This window comes from Diceros bicornis, chromosome 21 (genome assembly GCF_020826845.1).
Source record: "Diceros bicornis minor isolate mBicDic1 chromosome 21, mDicBic1.mat.cur, whole genome shotgun sequence".
NCBI classification, from domain to species: domain Eukaryota; kingdom Metazoa; phylum Chordata; class Mammalia; order Perissodactyla; family Rhinocerotidae; genus Diceros; species Diceros bicornis.
In genome coordinates, this window is record NC_080760.1 from 9,695,047 (window position 1) to 9,720,852 (window position 25,806).

General features: G+C 36.6%; 1 protein-coding gene across 3 annotated transcripts in view; it reads right to left on the bottom strand.

The window, feature by feature from the left end:
* Positions 1–1,981: 1,981 nt before the first annotated feature.
* The window catches only part of NBN (nibrin), a 47,485-nt gene continuing 23,660 nt past the window's right edge, over positions 1,982–25,806 (bottom strand). The window contains exons 9-15 of one of the 3 annotated variants that reach the window (XM_058564555.1): positions 23,742–23,871; positions 21,738–22,013; positions 19,113–19,557; positions 13,894–14,049; positions 11,211–11,324; positions 3,392–3,441; positions 1,982–2,165 (exon numbers count right to left, since the gene is read on the bottom strand). In XM_058564555.1, coding sequence (XP_058420538.1) covers positions 2,135–2,165; positions 3,392–3,441; positions 11,211–11,324; positions 13,894–14,049; positions 19,113–19,557; positions 21,738–22,013; positions 23,742–23,871 — 1,202 coding nt within the window. In that variant the 3' untranslated portion in view covers positions 1,982–2,134. The other 2 variants (XM_058564557.1, XM_058564556.1) reach the window with 2 other exon arrangements.

Here is a 25,806-nt window from a genome sequence, read left to right on the forward strand (position 1 = left end):
AGTGTGGAAGGAAGACACTCCTGAGTAGAAAGAGAATTATGCTTGAAGAAAGGGAAGGGGGTATACCACTCCAAAAGTGCTGCTGGGGAATGAAAAATTGTGAGATTGTGGCTAAGGGCCAGGCCACCTCCTCCCTGCCATCAGAAAGCTGGGCTGATCCACATCTCCTAAAGCCCCAGGCTAGAAAATGGGGGCACAGTTCCCATTCATCTGACTAATGAAGAAAGGGAGTTGGCAAGTTATACCTCCCCCTTTCTTTTTTTTTTTTTTGTGAGGAAGATCAGCCCTGTACTAACATCTGCCAATCCTCCTCTTTTTTTTGCTGAGGAAGACAGGCCCTGGGCTAACATCCGTGCCCATCTTCCTCCACTTTATATGGGATGCCGCCACAGCATGGCTTGACAAGCAGTGCGTCGGTGCACCGGGGATCCGAACCGGCGAACCCTGGGCTGCCGCAGCAAAGCGCGTGCACTTAACCGCTTGCGCCACCGAGGTGGCCCCACCTACCCCTTTCTCTTAAAAAACCTAAAGGCTTAGACAAAACACAGCCCATCACAGCCAGGGCAAAAGGTACACACCCTACTAGTACAAGCCGGGAGGGTTGTGACTACAGTTGTTCAGGGCAGAGCTAGCAGCCTTATGGAAATTGTGCAGCACAGAAGGATCTATGCAAAGCAACAGGAAACATCTCCCATCTATTTAACAATACTTTCTATGCTAAATAGAACTTAAAGGGAATTTTAAAAACTCATACCATCAGTTCCTAGAGAGTAGAGACCATTACTCATTAATCTTTGGATTCTTTCAGTGTTGTGGACGGCAATGTTTTGTATATAACACATATTTAATAATGTTTCCTAAACAAAGAATTTGAAGGGATAATGAAACAAGGAAACAAACAAAAAGAAGCTATGATATTTACGGACTATCTCCTGAAAAGAAATAATATGTTCTGAGGGCTGGTCAAGGGCGCGAAGTATCTTAGCCAGATACTTCAATGTGGTGACTTCCCTTGACTGAATGTGGAGGAACACTAAATCTTCCATGAAGATCTAGCAATAGTAAAAAATTAACTTATAATTTTCATGCTACGCTATCTCTAACAACCTAGAAAGAAAAGGTAAGCTCATTAGGGTGGCAGAACCTATGTGAGACCAGGAATCTTCCAGTTAGTATAAAAAGCTTGTTCCACTTCCTAGGACATAATGCATCACTCCTTAGAGCTGATAAAACGACTTTACCATAAAATATACAGCCAAGGTTGTCTACATCACAAAATTTGAAAAAAGACATTCATTTTTTTCTTACCATTTCCCTTTAAGGTAGAAAGAAGACAATCTTACCATTTCTACTTTACAGATATGAAAACTAAGACACTAAGAAGCTCAAAACAGAGGTATACCTAGCTCAGTAAGACCACCAAACAGGTCTTCCCATTCTAGTGAGAGCTATCCACAAGCTTGATGAAGCCTTCCATACTGGTTTCCAGGACTAGAATAATGTGTGGTGACATCTTCACCACTGAAACCCATTTCATTTGGGTCACTTCAGCTCACGGAAAACTACATCATAATGGAAAAGAAAAAAATTAGGTTCTGATATGCCTATGACCTTCCAATCTATTCAGTGAAAAGGAGCAATGTGCAGAACACTGTATATGTTATATTATCGTTTTTGTAGGAAACTATTGAAAAATGATATGCATAGAAATTTGAATAGGTATTCAAATCTCTGGAAAGACTCATAAGAAACAAGTATCATGGATTTTTTCTGAAGAAGGGAAGCAAATGGCTAGGACAGTGGTGGAAGGGAGACTTTTTAATCTTTTATCCTTTTGTACTTTTAGAATTTTGAACTGTGACTATCTTAAGTATTCAATAAATAAAAACCACATTACAAATGAAAAAGAATTACCATAAGAGATGAGATGACAAAGACTGAAAACAGAACAAACAATACTAATTGTCACACACAAAAGAAGTGGAGTTTTGTGCATTTTATTTAACAAATTTAGTCCATAAAATATTTGTAACTTAAATCTCTTCTATACACTAAATGCATGTATTCCAGAGGAAATCTGAAGTAAATGCTTGATAGGAAATATTTTTCCATAGCTTCTTTATAAAATCCTCACTTATCTTCTCCTTTTTACATTAGGATTATATCTGCAAAGAAAGCAATGAGGTTAAATGATATCTAGATAAATGATGGCATTTCTTTCACTTTTAAAGTTAAAGGGCTTTCAAAATATAGTCACACTTTGGCAAATAGAATGAGAATGCTAATATTATCCTTAGGATCAGATATAAAGCACTCATATTTTTACTTTCACTTATCCTTTTAATGTTGCTTTGATGAATATTTGGTAAAAATAAAACATCACCAACCACAAAATCCTGTAAAAGCATTAAAATAATTCATGAAAACAAGAGTTTAGAAATAAATAAGTGTTGATACTTCTTCTGGTATGGCTTCAGACAGACTCCCCCTACCACCAAATTAAAGTATACCATTTGCACAAAAGAACATAATGAACCTAAAATATAATTACTTCACAAAATTTTCTCCTAAAGCAATTAAACAAATGTAGCTGGGCAACCAGATATTCTCATTTGACTATGAAAAATCAGTAGTCTGTCAACATTTTCACCAATGATTCATATTGTCAATAACGAAATTAAACAATCAAATTGGCTGCAAAACAGACTCAAACGTATAGTACTTGGTTCTGCCTTGAAGTCAGTCTGGGAAAATGTTTCTTCTCACCTAGCCAATATCTACTTATAATAATTTCATGAGTATTTGAAAGCTAATTATTATATGGTTTGTTGGGTCTGCAGGAATGCTGAAAATATGTTAAATCTGAATTAAATTATAATCACCCATTATAACTCCTCTGCACCTCCCTCAAAAACTTTCTTTGAAACTCTAATCCAGCCCTTTGTTTTTATGCATGTGCCAACTAAAACTAAACAAATGGTCTGGTATTTTACTTGTATTTACTTTACAATGGTCTTACTTCAAAACCCATTCATTCATAATGCTACTCAGAGCTGAAAATCTCACAAATTTATCAGCCAAATTCACCCAGCTCAGGAACCTCTTCTGCCTGAATGCCCTATACAAATTTTCAGTATCTTGTGATACAGTACAACTGAATCAACCTCAAACCCTGAAGCTATATCCAGTAAACCCAATTAAGACAATTAAGACAATTAAGGTAGTAAAAAGAAATACATACATGAAAAAAAACAAAAACATTTTTTAAGTGAAGGGACTAAGTGTCTATTTCTCGGGACAGAAGAAACAAATATTTAATCTCTATGATTAAAAACTGAATTTCATATACATCTCAAAGATTCATGAGAAAGCTGAAATTAAAAAACTTTACCTAAAGAGATCATCAGCAAGAGACTCTTCTTTTGCATGTTGATTTTGCACCTGTCAAAATTAACATAATTTCAAACCTTTGCTCAGTGACGAATATACAGTTAATGAACTGCTCTACTGGGTGGCCAGGCATCTCTGAGATCTCCACATCCAGGAGGGTCACCAGGTCTATGCATTCTTACTTCTACAACATCTCTCCCTTGTAACAGATCCTCCCCATGTTCACTTCATGCCAAGATTATTGCAAAAGTCCTCTAATTAAACAACTTTCTCCAGCTAATCTCCTCTCGAAGGCAACCAAAATATATACTGCTGCCTTGCTGAGTTTTTAAATATTTTTTCCAGAAGAACCCTTTTACTAAATGAAATTTCAGGGTTTTGAGGTCTCACGACTGATGCAGAGGCTGGGAGGGCAATATTCACCTCACCTTCAACCAGAGCAGCGCTACAGGTGAAGTGGCTCTCCTCCCCACATTCCCCTATCAGGGCTCAGAAGCTGCTGCTGAATTACTTCACCCACAGAGTAACTGTAAACACAAACTCGCCAGACTCCTAATGCACCTTCACGAGTTAGGACTGGAAAAGCCCTGTACTGGGTGCATCTTCCTAAAGTCCAGCTATGATCTTATCATGTGCCATTCAAAACCCTTCAATGACTTCTCCCACCTACCAAAAAAACCCACAGACTCTTGAGTCTGACCCTTAAAATGGGAAAGGCTCTTCATAATCTGGCTCCACTCTACCTTCTCAATCACTTTGCACCCTCCTCTTCATGAACCCTGTATGCAGTTAAAACTAAATCACAAAAAAAGAAAAAACAAAAACAAAACAAACAAAACACCAGACTGACCTCCTAATAAATGTCCTGTGACCCTCTCTCCTTTTGTTCATGTTTCTCCCTCTGTCTAGAAAATTACCTCCTTTTTTCCTCTTCCCACATCTGACTATCTTTCAAGGTGCATTCATTCAGTAATTATTTAGTGCCTATTAGGTGTCAAGGAACATGTTCTTCACTTCCTTAACAAGGCTTCATGATCCTCTCATTTAAAAATAATGTCTGCTATGAAGAACTTCCACAAAACTTCAGCCACACAATTTCTAAATGCTTATCCATTTCTACCTTCTGTTATAATTATTTATATCATATCTTCACTAAAAGACCGTAAGTTCCTTGAATACAGATACTGTTTATTTTTTACTGTTAATAATTTACATTTGTGTATTTCAGATACTATCTTAAAACTCTTTCTAAAAAAATCTCATTTAATCTTCATTTAACTTCATTACTATTACACTACCATCCCAATTTTAACCAATAAGGGAAGAGACTTAGGTTAAGTAACTTGCAGAAGATCAAAAAGCTGTCATATGGAAGAACTGGGATTTGACCAGGTCTACCCAAATAAGAGCAGTAGCTTAACCAGGCTGTTACACTGCTTCTTAGCCTTTGGAAAGGGCCTAGAAGAATGACTTGCAGGGATTCAAACCTATAGACTGATTTTCTGGTTATACAATGAAATGTCAAAATGAAATTACATCTTTTCTTTTCACATTTTCTAATAGGTATGGCAGAACATAAATGGGAGACACAGGGTTTCCATAAGGCAGTTGTCAAAAAAGATGCTGGTTGGGGCCAGCCCTGTGGCGTGGTGGTTAAGTTCAACATGCTCTGCTTCAGCAGCCTGGGTTCGCGGGTTCAGATCCCAGGTGCGGAGCCACACTACTTGTCAGCCGTGCTGTGGTGGCATCCCACATATGAAAATAAAAGAAGATTGGCACAGAGGTTAGGAACAATCTTCTCAGGAACAATCTTCCTCAGCAAAAAAAAAAAAAGAAAAAAAGCTGCTGGTATCATTAACCTAATTATTCTTAAAGGTTTCCTGGCAGGGGATGCTTAAAGTTATAATATATAAAGAACAATCAGTGAGGAAAAATCAGCTTTATTTTATAGATCTTAGTAAAACATGATGTAAAACAGTATTAAGAAATAGAAATCCTCATATTACTGGCATTTTTCAAGGATTAGGGAGAACTACATCTCACAGTCTTTCAAAATTCAAATCGGGTTGGATACAGTTCAAAGAACTATGATGTTTAATGTACAGAATGAAAATACCCTAAATTCAAGGAAACTTGAGGAACTGACTGTAATTATGAAAACTAAGACTGGTCTACAGCAGAAGTAGAGAAAGAGGGCTGAAAAAGAAAACGCAGAGAACGCAGAAGAGCAGCTTGGGGCAAGCCTAGGGAAATGAGACATCAAGACAGCAGCACATTTACACATAGAAGCTGGAGCCATGCAGAGGAAGAAAGTCTACTCTATTATCTTAGAGAGTAAATCCCACCTAGCACGCCTAAAATTGCTCCAGCAAAAATAGAGATTTGGTGAAGTAAATCTAGAACACTGGCTTTCTCTCTACTAATTCCAGTGAAACAAATAACAGATAGAAAAAAGTGAGCAGCTGCACTGTCCTTCTCTCAACTGCTCCCTATCCAAGAATAAACAAAACCAAGACAGACATAATTCATCACGGAGAGGAGCAGAAGCCCATGCTATAGACCTCAAAAAGGTGTCTGTGCAAAGAACCAAAAGACTGATGCAACTGACTCCTAACACAGCCCCAACCCAGGAACGGTGCTACAGCACGCACCAAACCTCAGAATTCTGACTAATACACCACATTGGGGAAAAAGGAGCCTGAGCAGGACAGAGAAAACAACTGCTGGTGGACTGCTGGGAAGGGCCTAATGGCACAGGGAAGTGAGTGAGTGGGACTGCCACTGACCAAAGGCATAGGCTCCAGGCATCCCTGACAAATTAGGTAAACAACCTAAAATAAAATAAGTTAATCTCTTCTGGGATAGGATATACTCCCTGATACATATTTAATTCCAATTCCAGGAAGGAGCTGCACATAGCTCCAGCTGAGCCCTTCCCTTCCTTGATTCAATGTCTTTAGGCAACAGAAACTAGATGAGACATGCTATGGGCTCTGACTGAACATGTTCTCCTATTGACAGCACAGAGGCGCTAGGATAATTCTGTTCTCAAGGAGCAAGCTAAGACAGGCCGGAGTAATCAACTACATTCAACTTTTGCCTCACAAACTGGTTCTAGAATGTAACCCCTGCATCAGATGGCACACAATACTTCACACAGCAAAGAGAATATCTGGACAGGGTATTTTACTTTAAACAATTGTAAGATGAAAAGAAAACAGCAGAGCTACTCCATGTACCAGAAGGAGGGAAAAGGAGATTGGAACAGAACATGCAAAACACAGATGAAGAATCTAGTCTGCAAGAAATAATAACCTAAGAATAAAAAATAAATAAAATTAATAAGAACATAAAAGCAATAAAATAAGAACAAAAAAGTTAGATGATTAAAAAACCACAATGAAATGAAAAGGGAAATGAATGCTGAGTAAACAAACTGAGAACTATAACAACATCATTCAGAATTAAATAAATTAGAAATAGCTAACACTGTTTCCACTATTATAAATGCTTTATAAATAGTACCTTATTCAAGCCTCACAAAAAATCTGTGAAATAGAGGTACTACTATTGTTCTCCTTCTGCACAGGAGGAAACAGAGGCACAAAGCAGTTAAGTAATTTGCCTAAGGTCACATGGCTGGTGAGGAACAGAACAGACACACCTGAAATGTACATTTCTGACATAGTGAAAGAATGAATGCAGAAGAAATGGATGTCGAGGGCAAAGGTGATCTAATAAAAGGATAATTACGTCGTAAATGTAGAGAACTCAGCAAATGTAAAAATGTTTTAAAGATGTAGTAGAAAAGTTCCTTGAAACAAAAAGGAACTGCATCTGCAGATCAAGATGCAGACTGTATTCCAGGCAAAACGATGCAGAATGACCAACACTGACACATTCTGATTGTTATTGACTTTCAAGCCTAAAAGGGAATAATGCAGGCACGGAAAGTCACCTAAAAAGGGGGAAAACAGAACGTCACGCGGCTGGGGAGGGGTGAAAGAAGTGCAAATAACTTCCTCACTCCTCACAGCAGGGAGCCAACACGGAGCGTCTAAAATTGAAATACGCAGTTTGAAACAAATACTCACTCTAACCTGATAGTTTTTTTCATCTTTTCTAACCTGATAGTTTTTTTCATCTTTTTCCGCTTAGTCTTAGAGAGATCTCAGGAAATAAAATATCTTGAAGGGAAGAAACATTTACACGAAGTCAGCAATGCTTTCAGTTTCACTTCCTTCTGTCCATCTCTCTTCTTCCCTCCCACTCTGTCCCTGCTTCTCATTCCTCCTCAGTAAAGACATGTTTGGAACATTATTCACGTAATGCTTAAATGGGTAATTTCTGGGCTTTATGATTTTAACTTATTCATTCTTTTGTGTACTACCATAATTCTTTGGAATGCATATTTATAAAATAATAAAGCCAATTCTTCTTTCAAAAAACAATTCTTCCATTTTTTGACATATCCTGAGTGGCCTTCTTAACAACTCTACCTTTTTGAGTGATCTTCCTAACAATTATTTGATTAAAAAATTTTTTTAAAAACAAATTGCTGAAGACTACATTAAACCCACAATAAAGCACAATACAAACCCTGAGAGGTTACCAAGTTCGACACCCAACTTTTGCCGTGCCCTGTGGGTATCTGCAAACCATAAAAACCTGGGCTCTGCTGTGATGTCTGTATGGGGGATGAGTGATACGGAAGAAAACCCAAGACGGGAATTTAATAAAAGACTCCAGCACTCAAGGGTGAAATAAGAATAAACTCTACAACACAAAAGGTGATAGCAAAGAAACCTGCCTGTCTTGACCCTGGCACAGGGTGAAGGAAGGAAATTAAAAAATCTCACTCGAGTTTATAATGACAAGCTGGCCTTCACTCAGGCTTCTGGTCCAAATACATATTAACTACCTGGGTGATCCAAAAAACTCACTAGCAGGATTAAAGTGGTCTCACATTGGTAGATCAAGACTGGCAGACACAAACGTATCTTTTCTGGAGGAAAGAGACCTGAACTTAGGACTCAAGGAATTCCTACAGATCAAGTTATAAGGAAAACGAGCAGTTCACATTCCAAGATCACAAACTATACTTGGAAACAAAGCACCACAACAGAGAATCAGCAGAAACAGATCGACAAACACTCTAGGTATTGGTATCATTAGGCAAAAAGAATACAAAAGAGGAGCTTAAAAATATCAGCAAAGAAAACAAGAAGATTTAGAAACGAATGAAACAGACTTCCAGAAATAAAAAAATGCAGTTGGTTGAATGAAAACTCAATAGATGGATGGAATACCAACCCGACAGAGCTGAAGAGAGAAGTACTAAACTGGAAGACAATCTGAAGAAATTACCAAAAATACAATCCAGAGAAACAAAGAGATGAAATATATAGAAAAAAAGGTAAGATACATAGAGAAGAACGTGAGATTTAACTTACGTCACACTGGAGTTCAAGAAAGACAGATGCCCTCAATTACCAAACAGCCATACTTCAAACAGCCTGCTGAGATGACCTAGCTGGAGCCCACCTTTGAGTTTCAGTAGCACCAGACAAGTAGGCAATATAAAAACTAAGAGAAAACTTTCTAACCTTGGATGAGTGCTCTGATTATCTCTCAATTTAATGGTCATGTGTTTCTGAATTCTTAACTTCCATGCAGTACTTCTTCTATGGCAAAAAGTTCCCCACTTTATTGAATTTTATTAACTTCTCCAGTTAAAAAAAATGTAAAGCATTGAAAAAACTATGGATCAGGTGGATGGTCTTGTTAAATAATATCCACTAGGACTCAAAACACCAAGGGAAAAAGTAAAATAGGAGAAGTATATTTTTGTAATGTTTCCTGTGAGTTTTCATTATAGTAGTGTATATGCAGCTGATATGTGTAAACAATGAATCCTTGGAAACCACATTCTAACATGGAGAGCTGTAAGAAGTTCATATTTTCCCAAAAGAGCACTGTTATAACTGAGGTTTGGGTTCCTGAGGCTTAGGCAGCATATTAGTTGTAGATATGATCAAAGAAATGCCACAAACCAAGTATGCAAAATTATAAAACTTTAAAGCAATTCCAAATATCAAAATTTTGCTGCTAGTTCTAGTTCTAGTGTTTAAAACAATATGAATTGATTATATAAATATACTACTATAAAAAACATAGACATATTAACATATGCTGACATAATATATATTTGATCAGAAATCTATGTTTACATTAAACATATAAATATGAGCAAAATGGTAAAATGGTTGAGATTTGCCTTAAAATAGTCTAGGAAGAAAAAAAGTTGGGAAAGGGAATAGATGAAGCAAGATGTGCAAAATGTTGATATTTGTTGAAGCTGCGAGCTTGGGGGTTTGTTTTACTAATTCTCTTTACTTTGTGTATGCATGTTTAAAAACTTTTGATAATAATAAGTTTAAGAATCTAAATATTATAAATAATTATTACTTAATAATTAATTATTATTTAATAATTTCTCTTACCTTCTTAAAACTTAAAAAAACTCTGGGGAAAAATGAGATTGATTAATCAATAACAATTGCCCATGGGAGGAGGCATTAAGGCAAGTTTCCCACAGTAAGCAGTTGTCAACTGTATAACTGACTTTAAAGCTCTCCCCTCACCTCTGAGATGGTGCTCATGCATCATTAAACCAAAGTGTAAATGTGTAACCACAGATAATGAAGTCCGACTCTAGCCTTATACCATATATAAAAATTAACTCAAAACAGATCAAAGATCTAAATGTAAGAGCTAAAATTATAAAACTCTTAGAAGAAAACATAGGGGAAAAGCTTCCTGACATTAGATTTGGCAATGATTTCTTGGATGTGACATCAAAAGCAGAAGCAAGAGAAAAAAATAAATTAGACTACATCAAAACTTAAAACTTCTGTGCCTCAAAGTACACAATCAACAGAGTGAAAAGGCAACCCAGAGAATGGGAGAAAATATTTGCAAATCTTGTATCTGATAAGGGGTTAATATCCAGAATATATAAAGAACTCCTACAATTCAATAGCAACAACAAAAAACAAACAATCTGATTAAAAAAGGGGCAAATGACTTGAACATACAATTCTCCAAAGAAGACCTACAAATGGCCAACAAGCATATGAGAAGATGCTCAACATTAATCATTAGGGAAATGCAAATCAAAACTACAATGACATACCACCTCTCACTCATTAAATGCCTACTATCAAAAAAACAAAAAATAACAAGTGTTAGAGAGGATTTGGAGAAATTAGAACCTTTGTGCACTGTTGGCGGGAATGTAAAAATGGTGCAGCTGCAATGGAAAACAGTATGGCAGTTCTTAAAAAATTAAACATAGAAAAAAAAATATTAGAGAAAACAGGAAAAAATATTCAAGAAAATAATGAATGAGAAATTCTCAGAACTGTTGAAAGACAATTCCCAGATTTAGAAAGCCCAGGCCATTCACAAACTATATAATTGATATATTTACAGTATCATCCATATGACTGTATGACCATCCTTTTAATTGTAATCCTTTACTTTTCTTTTAAATTTTTGTGGGTTAAGTCTCCTTTTTCCCCTTTACATTAGCATGTAAACTTAATTCATTTGTTCATTTTTTTTTTAACCAATATAAACTTAGAAGTCCCTTAAAGAAGTGTTACAGAAAGATACAAATTAATCTTAATGCTCTGTAACTCAGGAATTTTCCTGACTGAATGATCTTAAGTTTGGTTTTAAGAAGAATTTGCTCTAAGGAAACCAGAAGGGACCAAAATGCAAATCAAACAAGCTACTGGGCCTCACTTCCTACTAACCTCCATTTCCTGCCTTAACCATTCTTCTAATTCCGTATTCTTTCGAGCATGGTGAGCTATTAGATCTGATCCTCCAATGATGTGTGGAAGTTTTCCCGCTCCAGGAAATGTGACCTGTTAAATAGTAAAAGTAGTAAGGTTGACTGCATTAACAAATTAAGACAATCATTTTTTAAAAGCTTAAAAAAAGCAAAGACTAGGGCTGGCCCCGTGGCTTGGCGGTTAAGTGTGCGCGCTCCGCTGCTGGCGGCCCGGATTCGGATCCCGGGCGCGCACCGACGCACTGCTTCTCCGGCCATGCTGAGGCCGTGTCCCACATACAGCAACTAGAAGCATGCACAACTATGACATACAACTATCTACTGGGGCTTGGGGGCGGGGGAAGGAGGAGGATTGGCAATAGATGTTAGCTCAGAGCCAGTCTTCCTCAGCAAAAAGAGGAGGATTGGCATGGATGTTAGCTCAGGGCTGATCTTCCTGGGGGGAAAAAAAAAAGCAAAGACTGTAAATCATGTATAACATAAGTGCCAAAGATGTTTATATTCTATCAGTGAAAGTGAGAGAGAGGTAACTGTGCTAGACCCATATATTTTTGCCCTATTTTTTGGCTATTACTATACCCATATTTAGATATGTCAGTGGGATTTATGTACTAAGAAGAATTTAGGATTTTTTAATTTGGAGTTTTTATTCAAAAATGGCGTTAGCTTGGGGCTGGCCGGGTGGCACAGCGGTTAAGTGCGTGCGCGCTCCAGTGCGGCGGCCTGGGGTTCATGCATTTTGGATCCCGGGTGCGCAATGATGCACCGCTTGTCAGGCCATGCTGTGGCGGCGTCCCATATAAAGTAGAGGAAGATGGGCACAGATGTTAGCCCAGGGCCAGTCTTCCTCAGCAAAAAAGAGGAGGATTGGCGCCGGATGTTAGCTCAGGGCTGGTCTTCCTCACAAAAAAAAAAAGACAAAGAAAAAGAAAAAGAAAATGGCCTTGGTTCATTACCTACCAATTAAAGCATCTGAAGGTGAACACACACTATAATTTAAAGTATTATATTTTGTTCTAAAGATTTCAAAATTTAAGCCCTTTCTAGTACTCATGAAAATTTAAGTCTTCAAAACTTTCCAATTTACAGATCCCTAGCAAGAGATGTTAGAGATGGCAACAGTTTATACTTTTAATTGAAATTTTAATTGTTTACAAATAAAGGGGTGTCAAAAAGAAAGAAATATTATGTGAAAATGCTTATCAACCACACTGCTAATATTGTACTACGGGAGTAATAAATACTTAATATTTATGGGACATACTTTTAAAATTTCAATATATGAAGTGGAAAGGGAATTTTATAGTTTTCATCATTAAGCAGTATTTTAAAAGTACAAATAGAGCCATGTCATTGATTTGGGTATAAAAAGAAAAACTCAAGACAAATTCTTTCATTAGAGGCAATCCAGTTAAACATCTTTCCACACAAATTTTGGTTTGAATTTCTTTTATAGTCTCAAAAAAATTCCTTGGCTAAGGATATTAATATTTTTAAGGGTTTTAAATTTTTCCAAACTACTTTCCAGAGGTTTGTACTACTTTATACCTCTTCACCATTCCTGTGCCAACAGTGAATATTATTGCTTTTTCTTTGATAACTTTAATTAAAAAAACAGTATGTTTTCTAAATTTTGATTTAACATTGAGACTTTGTAATTTAACATGAAGATATTTAAAAATATTTAAAATATTTAACATGAAGAAACCATGCAGTAAGAATGCCCCTGAGCTATTCACGAGCCACAGCTGCGGGGTGGGAAGAGTAAGCGGCTGCCATGTAAGTGGAAGATCTTCCACTCTAAGTAGAGGAGATTGTTCCTGCTACACAGAGTTAAGAACCCTTCAGACACTGTCACAGTAGGCAGAAAACTAATTTAACTGAAAAATGTTAATAACAGCTCACATTAGAGAGAAAAAGCTACCTCATTGTCACAGCAATAATCCTACAAATCATGTTGTAGAGGAAAGTAGTCTTCCACAGAAACTACTTTTGAAAAATTACTGAATCCTGATCAAATGCATAAGCAAAAGCTAGCAGTCAGTTGTGGGTATGGGGCAAGAAGCAAATATCCCAGAACAGGCAACAAAAGAATACCGACTGGATCAAAAATATTCTTTTCACTACACAGATTAAAAATAAACATCTTATCAGTTCCTAGAGGAAGAACACAGGTCTGATGGTAATACTCAGTGTACATATTTGTATTTTATTTTATATATACATGTAATAATAAAATGCCTAGCTCTCATTATTGAATGTGCTCAGTTACTTTCAACAAATTTGTTATCTTCATAAAGTGCTGAGTTAAAGAACCCCTTCAGATAGTCACAGATCAATATCAGAACTGGAAGAACCCTATCAGTGCAGCCCAAAGCCTGCTGCTTAAGGTGGGGAGAACCAGAAAAACAGCACCCTTTAAAGAATTCAATGTTAATGAAGTTTGTTTCATGCTAGGTGCTCCATATACATATTAACTGCTAGTTCACATCCTTCCTAGAGTAATTTTTTAAATTGTTTTAAAAAGAAATAGCATTTGTTTTCAACATGAACTGTTTTTATTACTATTTAGCATCAATAGTATTTCTAAAAACATTTCAAACGCTGCTCTCTTGTGAAACTTTAGTTAAAGGAATACATACCTTTTTGAATGTCTTGAAATTCTTCAGTTGACCATAAGCATTATTTATGCTGGATGCACTTCTGGAGGTAGAGGTACCAACTACCAGTGATCTAAATTCAGTCAGTAACACCTTGCTTGGAAGCATCTCACCATCATCCTGAAGTTCGTCATTGTTCTTAAATGGGGTTAAGACGGACAGATAAGAAGAAATAAGGAAAAAGAAAATTACTTGTCATTTAGGGGTCTACAGAAACAAGTTCAAATACTTGAAAAAACAGTAAAAAAGGTTTATTTCTGGCACCTGCACTTTGTATTTGGAACCAAATCATACCTACTTCAAAACTAGAAAATTATTTACTCAAGTACTCTGTAACTTTGGAAACATTTATAACATACTTATTTACGACAGACGGCTAAAAATCCTACAGTATTTGTACTTTAGTAGCCTATTCTAATAAATATCATCTCAATAATCCATTTGTCTTCCTGCATATATTTTCTTGGCAAGAAATCTCGGTATTATCTGCTCTTCATTAAAACCATACACCAAGATTATCTTATAATCCTTTCTACAAGTTCTCATCTACTATATTTAAGCTTTCTTGGATTTTCAATAATTTATATTTTTTATTATTTTTGACACCTCAAAAAAAATCATTAATCTGGACACTCTATCTCATTAACTGAAAGCCACTTTTTAATTCCAGATTAATAGTTATTAAATCAGCCTGAAGACTCCTTCCTGTTGCTGGATGAGGTTCAAGTCATTTACTATTAACTAACTAGTTAAAAGTCTACTACAACATATTATTTTGTACTGTATTTTTATTTAGAATGTCATGAATTTTGAAATAGTAAAATAAGGACAAAGAAAATTATGCTACAAAATCACAGAGTAAAATAAAAAAATTATATTCCTTGATATCATTATGTAGCATGTAAACCTTGGCTATTAAATGAAAGGTCTTTTCAGGTCCACAAGAGACTGTTTAATGGTTCCCACATCACTGGTGTATGAAGCTCACTTCCCATCTCTCCCAGTCTGGGCTCTAATGCCCAATTCCTTGGGTGATATGAGCCCGGGAGAATGTGTGATCAAAGCAGGTATTCAAGAAGATTAATCTGGGCCGGCCCCGTGGCTTAGCGGTTAAGTGCGTGCGCTCGGCTGCTGGCAGCCCGGGGTTCGGATCCCGGGCGCGCACCGCTTCTCCGGCCATGCTGGGGCCGCGTCCCACATACAGCAACTGGAAGGATGTGCAGCTATGACATACAACTATCTACTGGGGCTTTGGGGGAAAAAAATAAATAAATAAAATCTTTAAAAAAAAAAAAAAAAGATTAATCAGCAGCCATACAGGATGGACCAAAGAATTCTGTGACAAAAACCATAACCATTTCCAGATTGTGAGCAATGGACCAACATGGGATAGAATTTAAGGAAAAGGAAAAAAAAAGCTATATAAAAAAAGATAAAAGTAAAAGGACAAGAAGACTTGGGAAAGAAATAAGAACATATCAGAAAAAATTAAAAATAAACACAGGAGGAAAGGGTACCACAAGAGAAATGCACATCCAAAGGTATGGCCAAAATAATACAAATAGAGCCTAACTTTCTAAAGACTAAATGCTTATAATATTAAGTAGCCTGAACAGAGATTCTGGAACAGTCTGGAGCTAAAGTGACAATGTAAATTCATAATGCAAGCAGAATAAACATATCTTTATAAAGAGATGTAAATTTATTAAACTTAAGAAATCATCTCTGGAATTTCACCAAATGCCACATTAAACTAACTTACTTAACTCTCCACTATAGTGGAAACTGCTGCAGAAGTGACTCACAGGATATAAAAACCACTTGGTTCAATTAATCTCTTCTGTAAAGTGACAGCTAATAAATCTTTGATAATAAAGGACCCCTCTGTCTCTAAAGTTCTCAGTCTGGCTAAACGATATCTTAGTATTCATTCTCTTTCTTCCTTATTACATAACTCTTAAGTTCATTAGAGATAGCACGTGCCAAGCTTAAAATATTTCCCAGAACCCTCCTGTAGGTTGAGGGGGAGGGACGGGGAGTGGCACAGACCATGACTAAATTCTGGCCAATAACAAAAGTTATCAAGTGGGGTTTCTGCACAAGCTCCTTAGAAAGTGGAAGGAACTCAAGTGGAAAGGCCTCTTCCCTGTCCTTTCTCCACCTTCTTCCTCCCCAGAAAGGTGCCATGATGGCTAGAGGTGCCATCTTGTAGTGCAGAAAGACAGACACCTAGGAAATTAACGTTAGGGAACTGCCAAGCAGCTTTGGTTACCTACTTCTGGTTTTCTTTCATAAGAAAAAAATAACCCTATCATATTTAAGCCACAGATTTCAGAATTTTTAAAGACAGCAAAAGGCTTGTTTTTAAATTTTTTGTTTATTGCAGTAACATTGCTTTATAACATTGTATAAATTTCAGGTGTACATCATTATACTTCTATTACTGCATAGATTACATCATGTTCACCACCAAAATACTAATTACAACCCATCACCACACACATGTGCCGAATTATCCCTTTCGCCCTCCTCCCTCCCCCCTTCCCCTCTGGTAACCACCAATCCAATCTCTGTCTCTATGTGTTTGTTTGTTGTTGTTATTATCTACTACTTAATGAGTGAGATCATAGGGTATTTGACCTTCTCCCTCTGACCCAGCCATTCTGACGGGCGTGAGGTGATAGCTCATTGTAGTTTTGATTTGCATTTCCCTGATAGTTAATGATGTTGAACATCTTTTCATGTGTCTGTTGGCCATCTGTATATCTTCTTTGGAGAAATGTCTGTTCAGGTCTTTTGCCCATTTTTTAATTGGGTTGTTAGTTTTTTTGTTGTTGAGATGCATGAGTTCTTTATATATTTTGGAGATTAAGCCCTTATGAGATGTATGGTTTGCAAATATCTTCTCCCAATTGTTAGGTTGTCTTTTCGTTTTGTTGATGGTTTCCTTTGCTGTGCAGAAGCTTTTTAGTTTGATGTAGTCCCATTTGTTTATTTCTTCTATTGTTTCTCTTGCCCGGTCAGACATGGTGCTTGAAAACATGTTGCTAAGACCGATGTCGAAGAGCGTACTGCCTATGTTTTCTTCTAGAAGTTTCATAGTTTTAGGTCTTACATTCAAGTCTTTAATCCATTTGCAGTTAATTTTTGTGTATGGTGTAAGGTAAGGGTCTACTTTCATTTTTTTGCATATGGCTATCCAGTTTTCCCAACACCATTTGTTGAAGAGACTTTCTTTTCTTCATTGTATGTTCTTGGCTCCTTTGTCAAAGATTAGCTGTCCATAGACGTGTGGGTTTATTTCTGGGCTTTCGATTCTATTCCATTGATCTGTGTGTCTGTTTTTGTGCCAGTACCATGCTGTTTTGGTTACTATAGCTTTGTAGTATATTTTGAAATCAGGGAGTGTGATACCTCCAGCTTTGTTCTTTTTTCTCAGGATTCCTTTAGCTATTTGGGGTCTTTCGTTGTTCCATATAAATTTTAGGATTCTTTGTTCTATTTCTGTGAAAAATGTTGTTGGAACTTTGATAGGGATTGCATTGATCTATAGATTGCTTTAGGAAGTATGGACATCTTAACTATGTTAATTCTTCAATCCAAGAGCACGGAATATCTTTCCATTTCTTTGTGTCTTCTTCAATTTCTTTCAGCAATGTTTTATAGTTTTTGGTGTACAGATCTTTCACCTCTTTGGTTAAGTTTATTCCTAGGTATTTTATTCTTTTTGTTGCGCTTGTAAATGGGATTGTATTCTTAATTTCTCTTTCTGCTACTTCGTTGTTAGTGTATAGAAATGCAACTGATTTTTGTATGTTGATTTTGTATCCTGTAACTTTACTGTATTCGTTTTTTACTTCTAAAAGTTTTCTGGTGGATTCTTTAGGGTTTTCTATATATAAAATCATGTCATCTGCAAATAGTGACAGTTTCACTTCTTCCTTTCCAATTTGGATCCCCCTTTTATTTCTTTCTCTTGCCTGATTGCTCTGTCTAGGACTTCCAGTACTATGTTAAACAGGAGTGGTGACAGTGGGCATCCTTGTCTGGTTCCTGTTCTTAGAGGGATAGCTTTCAGTTTTTCACCACTGAGGATGATATTAGCTGTGGGTTTGTCATATATGGCCTTTATTATGCTGAGGTACTTGCAAAAGGAATTCTTAACTAATACAATGAGGGAACTTGTTCTCTGAGGGAACTTTCTCTCTGAGGGAACTTTCTGGGAAGAAAATTGGATGTACTGAATTAGGATCTCTGGGGCTTTGGTCTGGGAATCCATCCTTTTAAAAAGTTCACCAGGTGATTCTGATGCAGCTGGTCCACAGAGGGCATTCAGGATGCTCTTATAGGAAAGAACAAATAATGAGGATTCTCTCCCTGACATGAAGATGCCAATATATAGGCTAACTAGGACATATACTTTGTTTTCCCAACAGTAGTTATAAATTTACATAATGCTTGATACACACTAGGTTCTCAACAAATGCTTAATCATTGTTCCTCCCAATCACTTAATTCTTATCTTTCTCCTTGGTCCTGTCCTTATCCAGTGGCTCTTTATAGGAGGGGAGAACCATAGCCATGAATGAGAGTGGAGCTAACGGACCTATGTGGGAGATTAGAATATTAAATTTTGATTTCATGAGGTCCGTGTTCTCACCTAAAGAGCTAACTAGTCTACAGAGAGTAGGCAACTTACTGATCCATAAAATAGGAAATTATGTGAAGAGTTTTATTAGACCAAAGTGGGTAAGATGAATTATAAACATTCTAAGAAAATAGGACATTAAAGATCAAAATGAAAATAAAAATTTCTAGTGATGTTACAGATGTTTTGTCCTAAAAAATTACTTAGTAGATACTTTGCTTTATTAACTTTTTTTTTTATCTTTCTGCGCCTCTTTACTCTATTAAGGTATCCCCTATACTTACCATCCGGCCAAACGGCTGATATAGTAGTACAGCCTGGAAATCTATTAAAACAATCATGAATAACAGTTTTATTTGTTGTCATTTATTATATACTGTCAAAGAATCACTATATTTTTAACATTTACCTTATTGACCAACAAATTCTTACACTTAATACTGGGTGTTGAAGATAATTGTTTGGATGCTCATACTGTCAATACAAATATCTAAAGTACTTTTTAATATTCGAAGTTTCTGTTTGCAATACTTATTTAAAAAAGGTTACTTACAGGTATTTTGTTACTTTCTGATACTGCTTCATCATAAAAAGTGCCATCTGTTTCTAAATCCAATCTTGGCCTTTTTCTAAGGTTGACGGCTTCCTCTTGTTTCTGAGTGTTCACTTTGACTTCCAACTCTGGTTTTGTGTTCTGAAATAACTGTTCCAGTATTTCATTTTCTATGGCTAAATCATCAATTTCTTTTATTTTTTCTGATCTTAGTTTTTCTGTAGAAAGAGATTTATTGGTCGAATTTTTCACAGTGGATTTTAAATCTGTATTTGTAAATAAGTTATCTGTTTTTGTCCCCACAGGCTCATTCTGAGATAGATGCTGCTCCTTATTTTTCCACATTGAGGATGTAGCAGGTTGTGTTTGTTCTAAAGGAGAACAAGACATTTCTGTTCTTGCTGACTTAGATGAAGAAATTTCTTGATTTTCTTCATCCCTTTCCCTTAGATTTAAAAAAAGAGAGAAGAAAACAAAAAGAGAAAATGAACACAGCTAAGTAATTTTTTAGTTTGGCAATATTCACTCCCTCCCCCATTTAATTCACAATATTCTTGAGTTTATTTATTAACAACATCACTGGAAATCAAAAAATAGACTTCTGAAAACAGTACATCATTCATATACACTACATCATTTTGATGGGACTGATCAACCCTATGGCTAAAACAATTTGGAGATTTCTATCTTCTATACTGAAATAGCAGTGGTTGATAAATCAATGTAGAGAAAAAGGCAGAAAAAATATAAAAATACAAAGGAATTGTCAGGAAAAAATCGCTTACTTTATAAGTAAGGGAACTTATTGGCAGGGAAAAATTACCCTGGGATAAAACCTGATGGGTTAATGAGAACTTGATTCAAGACAGTAAGTCAGAGTGGCTAAATCCAGAATATATTACAGACTATACACTGCAAGTAATATGTAAATAGATGACTCAGAGTTTTCTATATAGTATCATTCACTCAATAAGTACCGAATATTATATTCATTTAAATTGTACTAAGGCCCATAGGGCCAGCCTTGATGGTCTAGCGGTTAAGATTCAGTGCTCTCACTGCCGTGGCCTGAGTTCGTCTGGCAATCTGGGAACCACACTACCTGTCTGTTGGTTGTCATACTGTGGCGGCTGCGTGTCTCTGTGATGCTGAAAGCCATGCCACCGGTATTTCAAATACCAGCAGGGTCATCCACGCTGGACAGGTTTCAGCAGAGCTTCCAGACTAAGACAGACTAGGAAGAAGGACCCGGCCATCTACTTCCAAAAAAACTGGCCAGGAAAACACTGTGAACAATAGTGGACATTGTCTGATACAGCGCCGAAGGTGAGAGGATGGTGCAAAAATACCGGGCAGGGTTCCGCTCTCACAGTACACAGGGTCACCAGGAGTCAGAATTCACTCAATGGCACTAACAACAACAACAAGGCCCATAGAGGACACAAAAATTTGGGTCTCTGCTCTCCAGGAGTTTACTGGATTCATGTTGAACTGGAACACTCAAGGTGATATTTTAATAATGCTAGTCTAATGTTAGGGTACTAGACAGACTGATCAAGAGGTTTTCGTAATAACTTAAGCGCTGAGAGTTTGAACCAAAGAGGTGGCAACACAAACAGAAAGGGAGGAATTTATAAGACAATGAAAATAAGAATCAACACCACTGGTTTGGGGAGGCAGAGGATAACAAGTCAAAGATTTTGACAAAGTGAACTGCTAACAAAAATGCACATTCAGTGACAGGGGAGAAAAAGTTTTAGGCCCATTATTTGGGAAAACAGCAGGAAATTCCTGTGGAAAAGCAGAAGTGAAGCTTAAAGGATAAGTTAGGGCCAAATATATTGATCATCTGTAATAAAGTCATGAAACCCTCAAGGTAAAGTACACAGAGTGTCAAAAGCAGTAGAAGGAGGAAAAGAAGTCCTCCAAGGGGGTGAAGGGGCAAGTCAGAGAGGAGAAAGGAGGAGGATGGGCCACCACCACAAAAACCGAGGGGAGACCACAAGGAGGAGAAAGGTTCAAGGGTTGAATGTTACCAAAAGGCCACTAGAGGTGGCAACTGTGTCAATGGTTACTTTCAAAGATGTCATGTCAAGATGAAACATTGCTGGTTAAGAACTATTTCATACAGAAATGGGAGCAATAACAATAATCTCCTATTTTGAGAAGTTTAACAGTTACTGTAAAAGACAAAAGGAAGTAGCTAGAGGAAGAAACCAAGTCAAGGGAAGGTTTTAAAAATAGAAGTGAGAGTTCTTGAATACAGAGGAAAAGGATCTAGAAGAAGATATTAAAGGTGCTAGAAATTGAGAGAATAATTGATGGAGCACGGTCCTAGAGGAAATGAGAGAGGTGACCAAGGGAAACAGGTAGGTCAAAAGAACTCAGGTGTAGGAAAGCACTTCTTCAAGAGAAATGCAGAAACGAAATAACAGATAAGCTAAGATATAGAAGGAAAAAGATGAGGGAGACTCTAGCTAATGAGCTTTCTGAGAGGGAATAAGGTCAAAGGGCCACAGTTTTCCACAGAAGCATACTTAAGCAGAACACAGACTAGCATTCTACAATCATATAACAAATATAAATATTTTTCAGAGACACAGAGAGGTATTATTAAAAATATACCGTTTTTTGGTAGATGGCTGAAAGTAGTTTTTGATGGAGTTGGTCTGCTGCTGCTGAGAAGCCCAATCTCCACTTTTATTTACACTTGGGAATTTAGTTGGTGAAAGCTGATAGTTTAGGATTTTCATCCTAACAAGAGTATCGGATACTATATTACTATAATTAGAGCTGATTTTGGGGGGTTCCTTCGCAGTGGATGTTTCTTGTGAAGGCATTCTGAGTTTTTGTTCCATTCTGGACATTTTGATTTCTTTTGGCCTTTCACTCAAATCCATACTGTAGCAAAAGGAAAGAATGCAAGGTAAACAATCAAGTTTACAGTAATTTTTATCTAGAAACAAAGTCCTTTAAGTAGTACTGATGTAATACAGCTTTAGAACATAATTATCTTTAGACAATAATTCAGTGAATATATTTTACTATCCCGGGAAAGTAGCTCCTTTGTTATCAAAGCTCCCTGAAGACAAATGATACCTTTCTCTTCTTCATACTCTACAGCACGTCAGTCATGCTCTACTATAAAAAACTGCCAAACACACATGGAATGTCAACCAAGTATCTTATTACAGAATTTATCATCACCTATAATTAGGTGATAAATTAGGTTTAATCACCTAAATTAAACTAGATGATAATCCTAGGTAATTTTTGCTTTGTTTAAATAGTTTAAGTTATTTCCAGGCATAAAAATTAACAAAAAATGGAAAATCAGAAAAAGAACACCCTATCATTCCAGTATCATATATAATGGGGTATTTAGATCACTTCAGATGAACTGATATGGTTATATTGCAGCCAGATGGCAGCAGTCTCTAGAATAGAATAGAACTCTAGACTACCAGAAAAATATTTTAAACATAAACATACAGTTCTATTATGTATGGTTGAATATATACTGCCTTTGCTATTCTTATTTCACAAAAAAAGTAAAGCTGTCGTTCAAGCGACTTTCAAAACATTGAGAGTTTCTCTTTAACAAGTTATATTCGGTCTCAATATAAAGGATGGGGGTAGTAAAAATTTAAATATGGTCCAATATAGTGACATCATAAGTATCTTTCAATATGAACAGTTCATTATGGATTAAAATGAAATATACTGTCGGGACCGGCCCGGTGGCATAGTGGCTAAGTTTGGCATGCTCCGCTTTGGCGGCCCGGGTTCATGGGTTCTGGATCCCAGGTGCGGACCTACACTACTCATCAGCCATGCTACCGTAGTGACTCATATACAAAATAGAGGAAGACTGGCCACAGATGTCAACTGAGGGTGAATCTTCCTCAGCAAAAAAATAAAAATAAAATACAATATACTGCCTTTAAATGAAAAATACCATAGAATACAAATGAGCTACCCTTGCTCTCCAAAACAAAACCCCAAAAAGCAAAAAAAAAAACGTTTTCAAATGGAGAACCACTAAAAAACTATCTTTATGAACAAATACGAATTATTTAGACAGCCAGGCAAGACACATATAAAGTATCTCCAAAATTATAAGTAATGTTCAAATACAGGCAATATCATGTAATACAAACAAATTTATTTCAAACTTATTTCACCAGTCAGAAATAAAGTAGTATAATTCTTTATAGTCTTCCATGTATACACGCAAGGAACAAAAAAAACTTTATCATAAGACAGGGGTTGGCAAACTATGGCCTGCAGGCCAAATCTGGCCTGCCACTTGCTTTTGTAAATTAAGTTTTACTGGCACACAGCCACACTCATTCATTTACATGCTGTCTACGGCTGCTTTCATGCTAGAATGGCAGAGCGAGTAGCTGTTACAGGAATCACTGGCCCACAAAGCCAAAAATATTTACTCTCTGGTCCTTTATAGAAAGTTTTTTGCTCATTGTCCTAAAATATTATTTTCCCTGGCATCCCACCCTCCCCTGCTTATCACCTAAGAGATGACTTGAAAAGGCAGTGACTTTATTTCTTGAATATACTATTAATTTATTGATGGAATAAAATAATAGTTTGTTAACCACGAAGCTTTACCATGTATCTGCTTGCTCTGATTCTGTGTCAGCTACATATGTTGTAGTATTCACTGGGGCGCTTGGCATTAGTTTTTCATTGACTGACAAGCCTTGGGAAAGGCTTGGCCCCGGAGTCGTTGTCGTCAATCCTGTCAATCACATAAGCGAAAGAAAGAATCACAACTGCTAGACATAAGATGGACATTTGGTCACTTAAAATTGTTCGACTGTGCCATGCTGAGGGAATTAACTAGGTAATATAGCACACGGTTGCCTCCAGTCAGAAGAGCCAAGAAAAGCTTAATGAAATCGCCTATAGTAGCCTGTTGGCATCTGTGATGGGCTTATCTAAACACTCATTTTAAAGCTACATCAAATCCTTCATGGTGAAGTACTATCAACTTAAATAAACATAGAATCAACTTAAATTCTAATTCAAATTATGCTTTAAGTCAGCAGACCAAAAAATTGCATTTCTTCCCCACAGAAATTATAACTACCTTACCATCTACACAAATCAAAATCAATCTGAGTTTCATTTTTAGAAGGAATACACTATTTGAAAAGAAGATATAAACAGTTTTTTTAATTTTTTTATTTTATTTATTTTCCCCCCCAAAGCCCCAGTAGATAGTTGTATGTCATAGCTACACATCCTTCTAGTTGCTGTATGTGGGATGCAGCCTCAGCATGGCCGGAGAAGCGGTGCGCCGGTGCGCGCCTGGGATCCGAACCCGGGCCGCCAGCAGCAGAGCGTGCGCACTTAACCGCTAAGCCACGGGGCCGGCCCCTAAACAGTTTTAGACATAAATTTTTTGGCTACTCCAGAAAAACATAATGATTATTTCATCATTTTCTTTCCTAGGATAGCAATTTAATCCAAGTGCCCCTCTTCTGGCACCCTTTTCTTGAACCTCCTGCACTGAATTAAGTGCCCCTCCTTGCAGCTCCCACACCCCTGCTTACATCACTCTATAAACTTTAACACACTATCGCTAGTTGTGTGACCTGAGTTAAGTTACTTAACCTCTCTATGCCTTAGTTTCCTCATCTATAAAATGAGGATAATTACAAAACTTTCCTCCAAAGTTCTGAAGGCAAAATGAATTGATATAAAGATAGCACTTAGAAAAATGCTTGGAACATAGTAAGCACTACACAGGTGCAGCTGTTATCTTGGAATCTCCAAGCTGTCACCTGGAATCTCCTCGACAACAGGGACCGAGTCTTGCTCATTTCTGTATCTTCAGTCCCTGGAGCAACGTGTGGTATATAGTGGAGAAAAATAAGTTAATGGAATTAAATTTTTAACTGAAAATTTTAAAAGTTGGCATTTACTAAGTATCTAAGCTAAATTATCACTCTGTTAGGCCCTCATGACATAGGATTTGTTTAATAAACGCTTATTACTGATTCTAAATTCAGGTATTTAAATGACTTCTGCCATTCTCCTTATACAACCATCTTAGAAGCTCACTGGCATTTCCTTAAACACTTATATCCCTAAAATTCATTTTAGCTTGCACAGAAGTTTGCAAAAGATAATAATTACAAATGCTTATATAATCACTAAAAGAAACATTTATAAATTGAATCTAATGACCCAGAATAACTGATGTTTGTCAACAATAAGATTATTTACAATGTTCTCCTTGCTAAAAATATCATGGGGGCAGGGATTTGCTCTGATCTGCTCACTTCTTTATTCCAAATGTTTAGAATAATCACAGGTATATACCAAATATTCAATAAATACTTGTCGAATAAATAAATGAATGAATATGAATGGAAAGGACAAAAAAAAGGAGAAGAAAAAGGGAGGAAAAGAGGCACGCATTCACTCTGCTCCCCCAAAGCTGGTTGTGTTCTAAAATTGTTTTTAACTCAGATGTCTATGACTTAGAACCCACACATCTACCTATGAATATGGGCAAGAAGTAATAATATTAATTATAATGTAGATTTTTACCAATTCTTTATGACCTCATTTCCTTATGAAATGATACAACAGAAAAGATACTGGTCTAGTAGTCAGAAAACCTAAATTTTAGGATTGGCTGGTCCATGAAGTATTTATGGGACCT